Below are 16,034 nucleotides of genomic sequence, written 5' to 3'. Positions count from 1 at the left end.
TAACTCCAGTTTGCAGCATGCCACCAAGTCCAAATTTGGTATGTGGACTTAGACCACCAATAGGGACGAACTGTACTTACTTAAGCCCCGTCCCCTCTGTCTGCCCATTGGCTGGGCTTTAAACAGCCATCATTCCAGTTTGCAGCATGCTACCAAGTACAAATTTGGTAAGTGGACTCAGACCACCAATAGGGACGAACTGAAATGAGTTAAGCACCGCCCCAAAGGCACCGCTTCCTTCAAACAGGGTGTGATTTTTTGATAATAAATTGGTAAAATCAGGCAAAAATAAGAATTAAATAACATAACCCTAACCTAACCCTAATCTTAACCCTAAAACCGAAATAAAGAAACCAAAAACTGGTCACAGCACAGTGTTGATTTTGACAGCAACATTTTGATTTAGTTTTAGTCATAGTCTTTTGAATAAAATTCCACTTAGTTTCAGTCATATTTTAGTCATCTGATTTTTTTTTGTTTTTGTCTAGTTTTAGTCGACTAAATCTACAGTTGATTTAGTCAACTAAAATGTGTTTTGGCGGTGCCTTGATGGCGTCGTAATGGCTGATTTTACACTTGGTTGCAGTGCGAAGCGTTGTGAGCTTGTAGATCGGCTATTTTCAGAGCGCAACACCAGAGCGCAACCAAACATAAAATGACTTGTCTTTTAGTTCTACTGGATCTCTTCTCCACTCGTCCCTCACTAACATTTTAGTCTAGTTTTTATTTGTTGCCGAAATTGTCAATATATTTAGTCTTAGTTTTTATTTTGTTTTTATTTAGTTTTCGTCAGTGAAAAAAGGTAGTCGACCAACATTGTTCGTCATATTTTTAGTCGACGAAATCAACACGTCGACTAAAATCACACATGCGAGCGCCCGCATGCACGCACGTGAATCTTGCTGATTAATTGAGTACAATGGACCACAATGGAAACACACACCTGGGGCTTTTTTTGCATTATCCCTTTAGCATAACGTTTGACTGTACTACCTCTACTGTTATACTACTAGTCATCTTGTATTCAATAAATCAAATCAATCAATCTATAGTGTTCTATTTAACTTTTTTTTTAAAGATAGTTAACACTGTATCCGCCATCTCTGTTGAAACAACAGCACCAGCTAGTGTCCAGCATAATGGAACCATAGCTCTCTGTGCTTGTCACCATTTTATTGGTTAAAATTGGTTAGTACCTGCCGATATAGTCATGCATTATGTGTTTTGTTTGACAGGAAGAAATGTATATGAATATACAAAAAAAAATGTATTTAACCCACAAAGACCTGGAACTGTGTCATTTTTAGATTTGAGCTAAAAAGCATTATTTTACACTTTGGGCTATTCAAAAATAGCTGACATACAAGCTCGTAGCGCGGCACTCGCTTGTAGATCTGCTATTTTTGGGAAAAAGCGTGAAAATGTGTGCAAATCTTTGAATATTATATATTTTTAAAGCAAACATTTTTAACTCAAATCTTTGCTTCTGGGGGTCACTGGAACAAAATATTTGATCCGCGTCCAAATACATATAATTTTGGGGGTCCACTGATATAGAAACATACGTTTTTCAGAATACTGCTGAGATTTAGGAGACATGTAGAACCGGCTTCAGGTCTCAATGGGTTAAAGCGAGCTTGTACATCTGCTAGTTTTGGGGGCTCCGGCCCCCCCCCAAGACGGCCAGTTGTCTGAGTGGACTCTGGTAGAGGAGGACCAGGTGAGACAGCGTGTGTCCCCCGTCACCCACATTTCCTCCAGCAGACACTCAGAGGCACTACCAAGCAGCGCATTAGTCCACAATGCACAGCCAGGCAGCTAAGCAGAGCTGACAGCCGGCTCTCCACCGGACTTTTTTTCATTACCGTGGGCCCAGAGGGCCCCTGGAGGAGGTCCCGGGGGGGGGGGGACGCACACGAGCCGAGAGATATGGGAAGAGACAGTTTGGAGGCAGCAGCAGCAGCAGTAGTCAGCCAGTCAGCCAGCCAGCCAGCCAGTCACACCACTGAATCACCACCATTGGCTTTCAATGGTGTAAAGTAACTAAGTACATTTACTGAAGTAATGTAATGTACAATTTTCAGTACTTTTACTTCTACTCATTACTTTACTTCTACATTCTGCATAATGAGTACATTCTACTTTTGGTACTTTAAGTACATTTTGATACCAATACTTTTGAACTTTTACTCAAGTAAAATTCTCAATTCCAGACTTTTTACTTGTATTTCTATATTGCAGTATTGATACTTTTACCTAAGTAAGAAACTGCCAGTACTTTTTCCACCACTGATGGCTTTTTACAGGGAAAGAGCCATCAGACTCTACTGTATAACGCAATGTTTCCCAAACACGAGAAAGTTGCGAGAAAATCTCCCTTTAGGGCACGGCCCCACCGCACTTTTATTTTACCTCTGGGGCAGAATCTGCCAATGCTTTGTCAATGCAAATGCATGGATTCATGGTCTTGCAGATTTTTTTCCAAGAATCCACGCATTTGCATTGACAAAGCATTGGCAGATTCTGCCCCAGAGGTAAAAAGGGCACGGTCCCACCGCACATTACAGTCCAGCTGTAGAGTGCAGTGTACCGCACCGATACAGTCTAGCTCAGAACACGTCACAACCCGTTGTGAGTTTGTAGATCTGCTATTTTTTTTAGCAAAGAGATATGGTGTAGGCGGAAAAAAGCCAACTCAGGCCCGGTGTAGACAATTTCACCATACAGTAAATACAAATCTCTTGCGATTCTAAGCGTTTTTAGCGTGATAAACAACGATAACAACCATCATCCCGTCACAAACACGTGTGACCTGTGACCTGTGACCTGTGAGCGCACGACGCTCAGAGGCAGAGCGCACGTGTGACCTGTGACCTGTGGGTGGTGCCAGAGAGCGCCAGAGGTCACGGAGGACGACGGGGGGGGCAGAGGGATGCTATAGCAGGAAGCTAGTATTGACTGACAGCGCAGAATGCTTAGCTCTGTGTTTCACTGACTTTGTTCATTTATCTAAGTGTCATCTCTCTCTCTCTCTCTCTCTCTCTCTCTCTCTCTCTCTCCTTCTCCCCCACTCTCTCTTTCTCCCTCTCCCTCTCTCAATCCCCGACCCCCCCTCTCTCTCCCTCCCTCTCTTCCTCTCTCACTTGCATTTCCCATTTTCCAGTGGTGTAAAGTAACTAAGTACATTTACTTAAGTACAATTTTGAGGTATTTGTACTTTACTTGAGTATTTCCAATTTCCAATACTTTTACTTCTACTCCACTACATCTCAGAGGCAAATATTGTACTTTTACTCCACTACATTTATTTGAGAACTTTAGTTACTAGTTACTTTTCAGATATAAATTATGATATTATGAAACGTACATTTACCACTTTAGCCCTGTTTTATACCTAGGCTCACAATTGTGAGCCTGTAGATCGGCTATTTTCAAACATTTTAGTACTTTTACTTTTGGTACTTTAAGTACATTTTGATGCCAATACTTTTTTACTTTTACTCAATTCAATTTTGAATTCTGGACTTTTACTTGTAACAGAGTATTTTTATTTTTATTTAGCAGTATTGGTATTGGTACTTTCACTTAAGTAAAGAATTTGAGTACTTTTTCCACCACTGCCATTTTCTCCTTCTCTTCTCTCTCTCTCTCTCTCTCACTTGAACTCCTCTCTTCCTCTCGCTCGCTTTTCTTCCCTCCCTCTCTCTCTCTCCTTCCCTTTTCTCAGTGTCTTTCTTTCCATGTCTCCTGCCTCCATGCTCCATTGGGTGGGGGGGGGGGGGGGGGGGGTTGGCAGGGGTACAGGAGTGTCTCTCCGTGGGGGCAGAGCCTAACGGAGCCAGCCAGATTCACATCACGCCAAGAGCCCAATGTGAGGGCCCCGGGGTGAGCAGCTATTGATTTCTCAGAGGACACTTCATTATCATTCTGGTATAAAAATCGTTATCATTCATATGAAGCATACTGTAGGGCAGATGTACCGTCATCCGGAACCGGAGGAACCGGATCCAACATTGATGGAGCCGGAATCGGTTCAATCACATTTTGGCAGTGGTGGGAATTAAAAATGTACTTAAAAGTACACAAGTATTGGTATCAAAATGTAGTTAACTTTCTCAGTGCCAGAGTATTCTCATAAAGTACTCCCCCAGTGCGAGCAATTTTTTTTTTTTTTGCTATTTTGTAATTTAATTTTCAAATAGCTTATAGACGTAGACCTCTCCGTTCGTTTTTTCTACCGTGTGAAAAACCGTGACTTTCCCTATTCTGTCCGAAAATGACCGCGGGAAAAAAATGAGAACCGGAAACGGAATCTGCGTCATGAAACCAGAACCCAATGAGTCTGAAGGAATCAGGAAGTGAAAGTGATCATGAAAAATAAACAGAATAGCGCGACCACAGTCAAAAGTTAAAACTCGGGATTTCTCGTTCTGGCAGGGAGGGTACTCGGGAAAAACTCGGGATATCTCGGGGCGTGGCACTGAGAGAGTTAAGTACCAAAAGTAAAAGTACTAAAATGTTTGAAAATAGCAGATTTACAAGCTCACAACGCGTCGCAATGCGACGCGTTGTGAGCTTGTAAAACGGCTATTTTCAAATAGCCTATGTATAAAATAGGGTCAATGTATGTTTTATAATGTAATCATTTATATCTGCATAGTAACAAGTAACTAAAGTTTTCAAATGATAGTAGTGGAGTAAAAGTACAATATTAAGTACAGTACTTGAGTAAATGTACTTAGTTACTTAACACCACTGCATTTTGAACCGTTTCCCGGAACAGGGTTTTTATCCTAGCTGGTAATTTCAAGGACCATCATAACTGAGAGTGTGTGGAACAAACCAGTTCCATTTGTACACGCTCAGAGTTACAGACCCGTAAGGGTCCATTTGGAACCCTCCCTCACATAACCTACACATCAACACCAGAGCAACAATAGGTTCAGGTTTTCATTATATATACATTCATAAAACATGTCTGCCTCGCACAAATGTGTGCGGAGAGGAATTAATTGGCATAACGACTAGATTGGGGGGTAAAAAGCTAAAAAGAATGAAAGTAAAATACTACACATCAACAGTAGAGCAACAATAGGTTCAGGTTGTCATATATACATTCATACGGCATTCATCTCCGCCTCATGGCTCGTGCGTGCCCACGCTTCCACTATAAACCCGGAGCAACGGAAACCGTGCAATTACCAAGCAATTACCGATGGCAGGTAGAGACTAATGACAGAGTAGGAACCACACGGCAGACCATTGTAACGGTGATATTTGTTTCATGCTTCTAAAATATAATGGTATACCGTGTGTCTCTTTCTCTACGATTGCAGTAATAAGACAGTAAAATGTATTGTGCTAATTTTAGCTCTGTGAGGGTACAAAATGGAATCCAATGGATCCTCGGGGACCCTAGTGGACCCCGAGAACTTAACTCTGAGAGTGTACAGATGGAACCAAATGGACCCTTACGGGCCCATTTGGTTCCATCTGTACACTCACAGAGTTCATTTACCCATTAAGACCTGAGGCAGATTTTATGTGCCAAGGACCGCCCAAATTATTGGACATTTTTCAAACACAATTTTTTCAAAAATGTAAAAAAAATGGCCCGGACTGCTGGCGTAGCGGTATGGGCACCTAGGCTACAATGTGGCCTGACAGCGCGTTGTGGGTTTGAGTCCCGGTCGCGACGGCCTTTGCTGCGTGTCACTCCCCATCTCTCTCTCCCCATTTCCTGTCAGCTTACTGTCCTATCTATAATAAGAGGCATAAAAAGCCCAAAATTAAAATTAAAATAAATAGCAGATGTAAAGCTCACAGATGTACAAGCCAGATTGACAGCCAGCCCACCCAGATTGACAGCTTTCCCAACCATATGAGATCCCAGTGGCGTGCACAGACATTTTGAGGGGCAGGTGCTCAAGTAAATTATACTTTTTTTTGTTTACTTGGTCTGCTCTTTTTTCCCCTCTACACCTATACCTCTTTGCCAAAAATAGCCGATATACAAGCCCACAACGCCTCGCAGCGCGAGGCGTTATGGGCTTGTAGATCTGCTATTTTTGGCTAAAGTTCTCCTCAGAAAAGGGATGCTAGGTTTCGAGTGGTTATGGTAAAAAGAAAGATCATATCACATAAAGATTTGGCGGACCCCCTGTAGTAACTCTGAGGACCCCCTAGGGGTCCCGGACCCCCTGTTGAAGACCCCTGCTGTAAACTGGAAAAAAAAAACTTTTTTTTTTCTTTTTTCAAAAGGGCACTTCTGGTCAAGAGGGCAAAGGGCAGGTGCTCTAGCACCACCTAGAGTCTATCTGTGCACGTCCCTGACACGTAGCATTGCGTTCCGGCCGCGACGCAGCGGCTGCTGCACCTGATCGCAACCGCTTTGTAGGGGAAATGTGTGATTCCACCACCGGACACGTTTCAGAAAACACACTTTCACTCAAACCCCAAACCCACTGCTCACTCACGTGTAAACTTTGAGAACAAAGTCCTTCTCCTCTTTGAGGTCTGTGATGGTGTGGAACACGTCACTCATGGCCAGGACAGCACAGCCGTACGGCCGCCGGTACTGGACATGAGGAGGACCTTTCTTAAAGTCATTTAGCAGCATACGACCTGAGAGGAGAGGAGAGGAGAGGAGAGGAGAGGAGGGGAGAAGAGAAGAGAAGAGAAGAGAAGAGAAGAGAAGAGAAGAGAAGAGAAGAGAAGAGAAGAGAAGAGAAGAGAAGAGAAGAGGAGGAGAGGAGAGGAGAGGAGAGGAGAGGAGAGGAGAGAAGAGAAGAGAAGAATAATGGAGGGCAGAGAGAAATGAAAAGAAAAGAAAAGTAAAGAAAATATGTTTATACTGTATACCATCCATCTTATTCAAAGCCCCAAGCGAGATATTAACCCTTTAAGACCTGAGGCGATTCTTAAAAATGTTTTTGGAAAAAAAAAAAGAAAAAAAAAGTTTTCATGATTTTTCAAAAATAGCAGATCTACAAGCTCATAGTGCGGCAGTGCCGCACTATGAGCTTGTAGATCTGCTATTTTTGAATAGCCCAAAGAAATCTTAAAATGAGACGCAGATGCGTCCCCGGTCTTAATGGGTTAAGCTTCATGGGGCTACGGGCAGGGCTACTCACCGGTTCTTATGACATGTGCGACTATGTAGAGATCTCTCTTCAGGTCTTTACTGCTCAGGTCCTGAAAGACAAAGCAGAACAACGTTCACAGGACTGACTGAGGAGCGCTAAATGGAGCGTTGCTCCCTTTCTTTCTTTACTGCAGTTCTCCTCAACCTTGTGTGAGCTCTGGACCACTATAGCATATCTCTGCCGTAGGGCAGAAACCTCTTATCTCCATATTCTAACTTTGTGTGTATTTTTGTAATTTAACGCCCTACTTGATCATCTTACACAGTGTCACACAAAAGCATCAAAAGTAGCAGATCTGAAAAGTAACAGTTTTGGACATAGAGAGACGATAGAGACGATAACATTTAACATTGCAGTGCAACTATATGCAGTATATTTAGTACACTAAATAAGGAGGCATATCACAATCACACAATGATTTTTATATATTTGTTTATATTTAACATTAATTATATCAAAGCTAGATTTATCCTACATTAAACTTGCGTAGAAGGTGGGTCGACCGCGGACCGTGGATGTCACAAACGTAACATCCCGACTTGAGAGGCGCACCATTGCTCTGATCTGCACCAAAATGTGGCACAAACGTGGCAGCTAGAGTTATTTCAGAACCATGGACAGCAGCTACAGTTATATCAGAACCATGGACAGCAGCTACAGTTATATCAGAACCATGGACAGCAGCTACAGTTATATCAGAACCATGGACAGCAGCTACAGTTATTTCAGAACCATGGACAGCAGCTACAGTTATATCAGAACCATGGACAGCAGCTACAGTTATATCAGAACCATGGACAGCAGCTACAGTTATATCAGAACCATGGACAGCAGCTACAGTTATATCAGAACCATGGACAGCAGCTACAGTTATATCAGAACCATGGACAGCAGCTACAGTTATATCAGAACCATGGACAGCAGCTAGAGGTATATCAGAACCATGGACAGCAGCTACAGTTATATCAGAACCATGGACAGCAGCTACAGTTATATCAGAACCATGGACAGCAGCTACAGTTATTTCAGAACCATGGACAGCAGCTAGAGTTATATCAGAACCATGGACAGCAGCTACAGTTATATCAGAACCATGGACAGCAGCTACAGTTATATCAGAACCATGGACAGCAGCTAGAGTTATATCAGAACCATGGACAGCAGCTACAGTTATATCAGAACCATGGACAGCAGCTACAGTTATTTCAGAACCATGGACAGCAGCTAGAGTCTGCTATTTTTGAATAGCCAAATAAATCTTAAGTGACACAGATGCGTTCCAGGTCTGAATGGGTTTAAACCATGAACAGCAGTCGCAGCGACAGTTACTTCAGAACCATAGGAAATGTAGTACTGTGCTTATAGTAGTGCACGCCGGTGTCGCGTACTGAAAATAGCTGATCTACAAGCTCTAAAGTTGTTGCAGATCAGCTGTTTTCGGTGCACACGACCACGTGCAACAAAGTGTATCAAGCCCTCAACAGTCATTATTTCAGTTTTTTCTCCACACTATGCTTTTCAGATGAATCTTTCTTTCTTTCTTTCTTTTTTTGGATGGACCTAAGAAATGCTATTTACATATTTTGAATACATTTAAGGTACAATTAATTTTTGTTATCGTAAAACAATAATAATAATCCCATGGACCACCTGTAAGTATTTCACACAGTCCGTGGACCACTGGTTGAGAAACAGTGTGCTAAATAGACCATGCTACAGTTCTTTAGTGGGTTAAGTGGGTTAATAGTAGGTTAAGGTTACTATTCTGGGGGAACATTCACCAAAAATAGCGGTAGTAGTAGTAGTAGTACTGTAGGTTAAGGTTACCGTGAACAGAGCACACAGCCGGTCAGCCTTCTCTGGGTTCTTTGGTCCTCCATTCTTGTTCAGTCTCACCATGAACTTCTCACTGTAACACAAAGGAACATCACACATGTCATCATCATAATAATACCCACCTGCCTCGTTTCAAATGTTTTTAGCAGATGTGTCATACCTATTGTAGACTTGTAGATTGTCTATTTTGGTCAATAATATTTAGTGTAGAGACCAAGTACAGATCCACGGGACAAAAGTCCCTGTTGACTTCTTTTAGTGTTTTAATCTTGTGGCAGCATTATTAAGCCTGGTACCGGTGCTCACACTGTACCATATACTTTCTTCGGATCAGCAAGACAAAAAAAAAAAAAAAGTTCAGATGTAGGTTGGATTTTTTTGAAGTATGTAGGCCTCTTTACTGCAGTGTGGCCTTATGTGTCTTTTGGGCTTGTTTTCATTAATCTATCAAGACGGATTCAGCTAACAGCAGAATCTGTCAGCTCACCACTGCCCTAAACAACATGTAGTGTTGTTGTTAGTGGGAATAAACAGAGAAGCACCCGGGAGGAAGTGGACTAAGAAAGGGGAGGAGCCAAAATGAGTTCCTGTTTCTACACAAAAGAGGAGGTGCTCCCCCTACATGTAAAAACTAAGTTTTTTTTGTTTGCCACGTGGGTTCCCATATTGTGTTTTCATAGACCTGGTTGAGTGTTTCTGCCAACACTGGACGAGAGACACTCCTGCAGCTTTTACCTGATCTGTTTGGCGTCGCGTGTGTCGTACAGGGAGAAGAAGACGTCGGCGTCCTCGCTGATGCTGTTGTACGTGAAGCTCTTCAGGTTGATGAAGAGGTGGTGTGACACGGGGACGCGGCAACCGTCGCCGTGGCGCTGCTTGGCGTTGTTGTCGCCCTGCGGAGAGGAACAGGAACGACGGCACGTTCACAAGACAGCTCCTTCAGGCTTAGTACCTGCTGCTAGCTACACGTGCTACCTGCTGCTAGCTACAAATGGTACCTGCGTTTGTGTAGCCAAAAGGTTGTAAATAATGTCACAATGTGTGGATATAGAAGGTAACAGATGGGCGTGCATATTCACGAGGGTCAGTTTGTGAATTTACATAAATAGATACACGGTCGATTTGTATAGAAGAAAAACAGATGGGAGGTTTTCTTAACCACTTCAATCCTATGCTGTATACTTTGTTGTTCAACAGATAGCGGAAATAGACGATCTACAAGCTCACAACGTGTAAAACTTTAAACATTTTGAACATTTTTGGAAAATGTTCAAAAATCTGCCCAACACAGCAATGCCAGGGTTAATGTGCTTAACACACATACATTTATAATTAAATAGTTAAAATGGTGTTATACAGTGTGTTATATTGAGATTTTTGCTGATATCTGAAAACAATTGAGATATTTTCCATTTAATTTCATTCATTTCATTTAATTACAGAGTCTAGTCAAATCTAGATCAGTTTGAATGTTTGTAAACAGACAGGTATTTGAAATCTTTCTTTCTGTGAAATCCATTGAGACCAAAGTCTCTTTTTTAATGGCGCCCTGTATAAAAAAAGGATATTACAACAATATTTCTGGGTAAAATGTCTATGGACTATGGATGTTACTTTATTTTATATCTATGGAAATCAAATAAAGTTTCCAGAACATTATTAGTGTCCTGTTCTTCCAGAAATAAGGTTGACGAATAATACTGCTCCAATGTGACTCTGCTGGAATTATCTAGCCCAGGGGTCTTCAACAGGGGGTCCGGGACCCCTAGGGGGTCCTCAGAGTCACTACAGGGGGTCCGCCAAATCTTTGTGTGATATGATTTTTCTTTTTACCTTAACCACTTGAACCATAGCATCCCTTTTCTGAGGAGAACTCTAGCCAAAAATAGCAGATCTACAAGCTCACAACGCCTCGCGCTGCGAGGCGTTGTGGGCTTGTAGATCGGCTATTTTTGGCAAAATGGTATATAGGTGTAGAGGGGGAAAAAAAAAGTATAATCTGAAACACAATTTCATACAATATAGAGGGGGTCCCTGCTTCATCTGTCTCTCAGCTAGGGGGTCCTTGGCCTGAAAACGTTGAAGACCCCTGATCTAGCCGGATATACATTTGTGGCTGTGGTGAAGTCATGATGAGTCGCTCTATAAGAGTCGTTTGCACTCCTGAAAAGTCAGGAGGCACGTGCGTGCGTTGGCCAAGTAAAGTACTCTATAAATAGTGGAAAAATAGTACACTTTTTGCGGTCAAGGAGTTTTCATTGTAGACCCATCATGTGTCTTTTGTGCCAGTGGAGATGACCCATTATTACTGTAACACAGCGTCTAAAATACGCTACTAATAGTACCTGACCAGAGCTATTACTACACTGTTTCTCAACAAAGGTCCGGGGACCAACAGGGGCCCAAATGGACACTTTATGGGTCTGTAACTCTGAGAGTGTACAAAACGGAGCTAATGTGCTGTTCCTCTGAGCTCATAACGCATTATGACCAGCACTTATAATACTTCACAAACCTTGTTACACGTTATCATACATAATTATAAACATTTATAACGAGTGTTATAATGCCTTATAAGTGCATTATAAATGTGCTTATAATGCATTATAGACCCGACCGTAACCCATTAAGACCTGGAACGCATCTGTGTCATTTTTAGATTTGAGCTAAAAAGCATTATTTTACACTATTTTACGCTATTCAAAAATGGCAGATATACAAGCTCATAGCACGGCACCGAGTGCCGCGCTATGAGCTTGTAGATCTGCTATTTTTTTTTAATCGAGAAGACTTTTGCAAATCTTTGAATATAAATAATATTTTAAAGCGAACAATTGTAACTCAACTCAAAGCATGTGCGCGTCCGTGGGAACTTTTTACTTTCGGTTTTAAAACGCTTTCAAACTTCTTTTTTGAGGCACAGAATTTACTTTTAAGAAATCGTTTGGATAGAATTTAGTTGTTTAACTTCATATATGTGGTCAATTTATCATGATAGAGCCTATTTAAAAATAAAAATTCAGAGAACCGGCAGGGGCGGGCAGTTCCGCGAATTGTATCCGAATAAAGCAACCTATATTCGGCAGGGCCGTTTTGAAGTCCCCTTAACTCTATGGAAGTCCTCCCTGCGTCACCCTCTGGTGGTCGGGGAAACGAACTGCTGGAGTTTTTTTCTTTGTTTATTTCTGAACTTGCCTACAATGCCTTTAAATGTTATTTTATTTTATTTCGAGTGGCCAATTATTTTGTACCCCTTTTTCTCCCCAATTTAGTCGTTATACCAATTAACTCCTCCCCACACACATTTCTGTGTTGTCACTGCTGTCGTATACTACTGACTCACCTGCCAGTGAGGAGCCCCCACCAGGAGGACGTAGAGAGCCTTCGTTCTACTCCTCCTGCCCAACACTCCCCGCTGACAGGTGCCGCCCCCCAAGCCCGTAGGAATACGTGTAATGACCGATATCACCCTCCTCCTCCCCGCCCGGCTTCCCTCCCCCGAACACGGGCCAACTGTGTTCGTGTAGACGCTCGACAAAGCCGGATGCACCACGGTGGATTCGAACCCACAACCTCCGTGGTGGTGATGGGCAGTGACTTTACCACTGCACCACCCGAGCGCCTTTAATGCTATGATGTTTAACAATACTTTAATTCTTGAGAGCGTAAAATGAAACCAAATGGACCCGTAAGGGTCCATTTGGTTTACATTTTACGCTCTCAAGAGTTAAAGATCTATAAGGGTTCATTTGGTTTACATTTTACGCTCTCAAGAATTAAAGATCTATAAGGGTCCATTTGGTTACCAACTCTCCATCATTTAGCTGGGGACCACCCGGCACCCCCCCCCCCCCCCCCCCCTCAGGGACCACTGGTGGTCCCCGGACCACTGATTGAGAACCACTGATGTAACCAACGAACAAGCAGCCATGAAAAGAGCTTACCTGTGTTGTTGTTGTGCTTTGCTGTCCTCCACCACAGTGTCTGCTGGATACATGCTGCAGAGGGACATGAGGAGACACACATGTCATTTCAGTCAGCCACTAGAAAGCAACATTTACTCAAGTACATTTACTCAAGTGTTAATACTCAACCACTTAAACTACTTAACCGAAACTCATTTAACAATAGCGTCCTCGGAGCAGACAAAACCACGGAAAGATATTCACATTTTAACTTGCTCTTTCATCATAGAAACAAGTGGGCTTATAACCAAAACGATCCATGTTCTCTGGGAGAAGTGATGTTAGTGTTCTGTGTAGAAATATTGTTAGTGGGAATGGAAACATAGTCGCACCACCGGAAGTGAAAGGCTGAAGGCAGACCAAAACCCCGGTTTCCTTGCGCACAAGTGCTACGTCGACCTCCTCCCAGAGCCAAGTGAGATAGTAAAAAAACAGCAGAGGTCGCTGTTTTTCCTTTTCATTTGGCAATGGGTTCCCAGATTGACATTGTGGTAGTCCTACTTTTACTTAAGTAAAAGTACTTCTTCCACTATACTCCAGTCAGCCCGTTCTTCCCACTACCCACAGAACTGACCCGGTTTCCGTTTCACCAGTTTAACAGTGGACGTTTAAAAAAAAAAAAACTACTTCGCCCACCGATTTTGCCACAAAGCCTGCACTTTAATGTTCTCCCTAGCGCTACGTTAAGCCCACGTTTGATCAAAAGACGAGCGGAGGCGAGAGAGGACACAACCAGTGATGGAAGTTCGGTATTCAAAATGTACTTGAGTAAAAGTACAAAAGTACTGGCATCAAAATATACTTAAAGTACCAAAAGTTAAAGTACTCCCTATGCAGAAGGTCCCATTTCACAAGTTCTCAAATGTATAAAATGTATAAAAAGCCTTTGAAAATAGTAGATCTACAAGCTCACAATGCGTCGCTTAAGGAGCTTGTAGATCGGCTATTTTGAAATCGCCAAAGTAAATACAGTATATAGCAGGGGTCTTCAACGTTTTCAGGCCAAGGACCCCCTAGCTGAGAGAGAGATGAAGCAGAGACCCCCTCTATATTGTATAAAAGTGTGTTTCAGATTAAACATTTTTTGTTGACTTGGCCTGCTCTTTTTTACCTCTACACCAAACATGCCAAAAATAGCAGATCTACAAGCTCACAACGCCTCGCGCTGCGAGGCGTTGTGAGCTTGTAGATCTGCCATTTTTGGCTAAAGTTCTCCTCAGGGATGCTATAGAGTTCAAGTGGTTAAGGTAAAAAAAAACATATCACACAAAGATTTGGCGGACCCCCTGTAGTAACTCTGAGGACCCTTGGGGTCCCGGACCCCCTGTTGAAGACCCCTGCAGTATTTAGTTCTGAAAGGGTTTTGTATTAAATCAACAAAAGTAACTATTGACTAAAGTTTTCAAATAATTACAGTGGAGTAGAAGTAACATTATTGGAAATTGGAAGTACTTCATCAAAGTAAAAAATGACCTCAAAAGTTTGAAAAAAAAACGTACTTGAGTACATGTACTTAGTTACTTTCCATCACTGCACGCAACCACCTGCATCTCCCCCCCTACACACCCACACACACACCCACACGCACCTCTCTGCTCAGCGGGCAAAAAAAAGAAGCGCTCTTACTCCTGGCTGAACGGGTGCCAAGGCCTCGTAGTGCCCTGCCAAAAACAAGCTTCACTTTCATCGACAGAGTCAGGAGGAGGCAGGATTTCTTGGCAGGGACGAGGCCGTGCGCTGTTGTTTCTGGACAGGGCATTTAGTGCACGGAGCAATCTGCCTCGCAAAGCCCAGAAAAGTGGCAAAGGGATAATGGGACACATGCTGGGCCGGTCGGAGGGTGTTTCTTTGATCAGCATATGGTCCCCGCAACTGTTTGGCCATGGAAGCCAGTGTCTTCCCGACTAAACAGTCAAATATCCTCTGTGTTAATTTAACTCACGAGAACTTGCGAATGGAACCAAATGGACCCGTAATGGCACGATGTCCTAAAGATAGTTACAAGGTTACTAAAAGATAAATTACAAGGAGCTGTAAGTGATATTGTTTTGGTTAAAAGAAAAACGTTTTGTTGTAAAAAAGTTAAAGCTCCATTATTCTGATAGAAATCATTGCTATAGAGCAGGGGGGATGCAACTTTGATGATGTATAGGGCCACTACACTTAGAAATGCGACAAAAACAAAAAAATATCCATGAATTCAAGTCTCCGTGGGGTGGCTAATCGATAGAAAAAAAGTCCCTATCCCTTCAACAAAAGAATATATATAACTTAAACTACCTCCCCATTGTTACTGTAAATGGCATTTTCTCACGTCTGCGAGGTAATCGACAAACTCATAATCCTGGGTTTTCTTGAGGAATTCTCGGCGTGCACGCCTGGCCTTGAGGTCACGTGACTTACCGCTGACATTCCAAAACACATCTGAAACATGACTTATTCACAGGAACACGTCCTGAGTCTTATCTGGTGACTTCTACAACGGCCGGAAACCATACGTAATTCATTTTAAAAAATGCTAAATGTGCATGTGTTTTTTCCCAAGCATGGCCCAGGCTTGTCACATCGCATTATGTCTGCATTGCCGGTTTGCAATTACGTGCGTGCGTGTTTATGTGTGTGTGTGTGTGTGTGTGTGTGTGTGTGTGTGTGTGTGTGTGTGTGTGTTTGTGTGTGTGTGTGTGTGTGTGTGTGTGTGTGTGTACTTGTATTACTATACTTTCAAGGGCCAAACGTCCTCACGAATATGGTTGAATTGAGAAATAGATATTGTTAAGCACCATTTTCCTGGCCCTCACAAGAAAAACGATATTATGGTAATATGGTTACAAAAATACATTAACACAAATATATATTTAGGCTTACAATTAGGGAAATGATTGAGGTTAGGGGTTAGACATTTAGAGGTTAGGTTTAGGTTTAGGGTTCGGGGGTTATGCCTGATTTATAACTTAGCTGTGCGTTGGAGGAAAATAGCAGATCTACAAGCGCACAGCGCGATACAGCGCACGGGGCGTTGTGAGCTTGTAGATCCACTACTTTCGGCTTTAGGGTTATGGATACAAATCTGAAACGCTGATGTCCTCAC

General features: G+C 42.5%; 1 protein-coding gene across 1 annotated transcript in view; it reads right to left on the bottom strand.

Annotated features, from left to right (window-relative positions):
* The window catches only part of LOC311053850 (dedicator of cytokinesis protein 3-like), a gene marked incomplete at both ends in the record, with an annotated part of 124,763 nt that overhangs the window by 59,514 nt on the left and 49,215 nt on the right, over positions 1-16,034 (bottom strand). Inside the window, 5 exons of the mRNA XM_084069584.1 lie at positions 6,477-6,624; positions 7,134-7,194; positions 8,973-9,054; positions 9,717-9,874; positions 12,926-12,979. Coding sequence (XP_083925710.1) covers positions 6,477-6,624; positions 7,134-7,194; positions 8,973-9,054; positions 9,717-9,874; positions 12,926-12,979 — 503 coding nt within the window. The remainder of the gene's footprint in view (positions 1-6,476; positions 6,625-7,133; positions 7,195-8,972; positions 9,055-9,716; positions 9,875-12,925; positions 12,980-16,034) is intronic.

The sequence above is a fragment of the Gymnoscopelus microlampas genome, assembly GCF_963454915.1.
Source record: "Gymnoscopelus microlampas genome assembly, chromosome: 10".
In the NCBI taxonomy this organism is placed as follows: Eukaryota; Metazoa; Chordata; class Actinopteri; order Myctophiformes; family Myctophidae; genus Gymnoscopelus; species Gymnoscopelus microlampas.
This window is presented reverse-complemented; position numbering and strand designations above follow the sequence as displayed.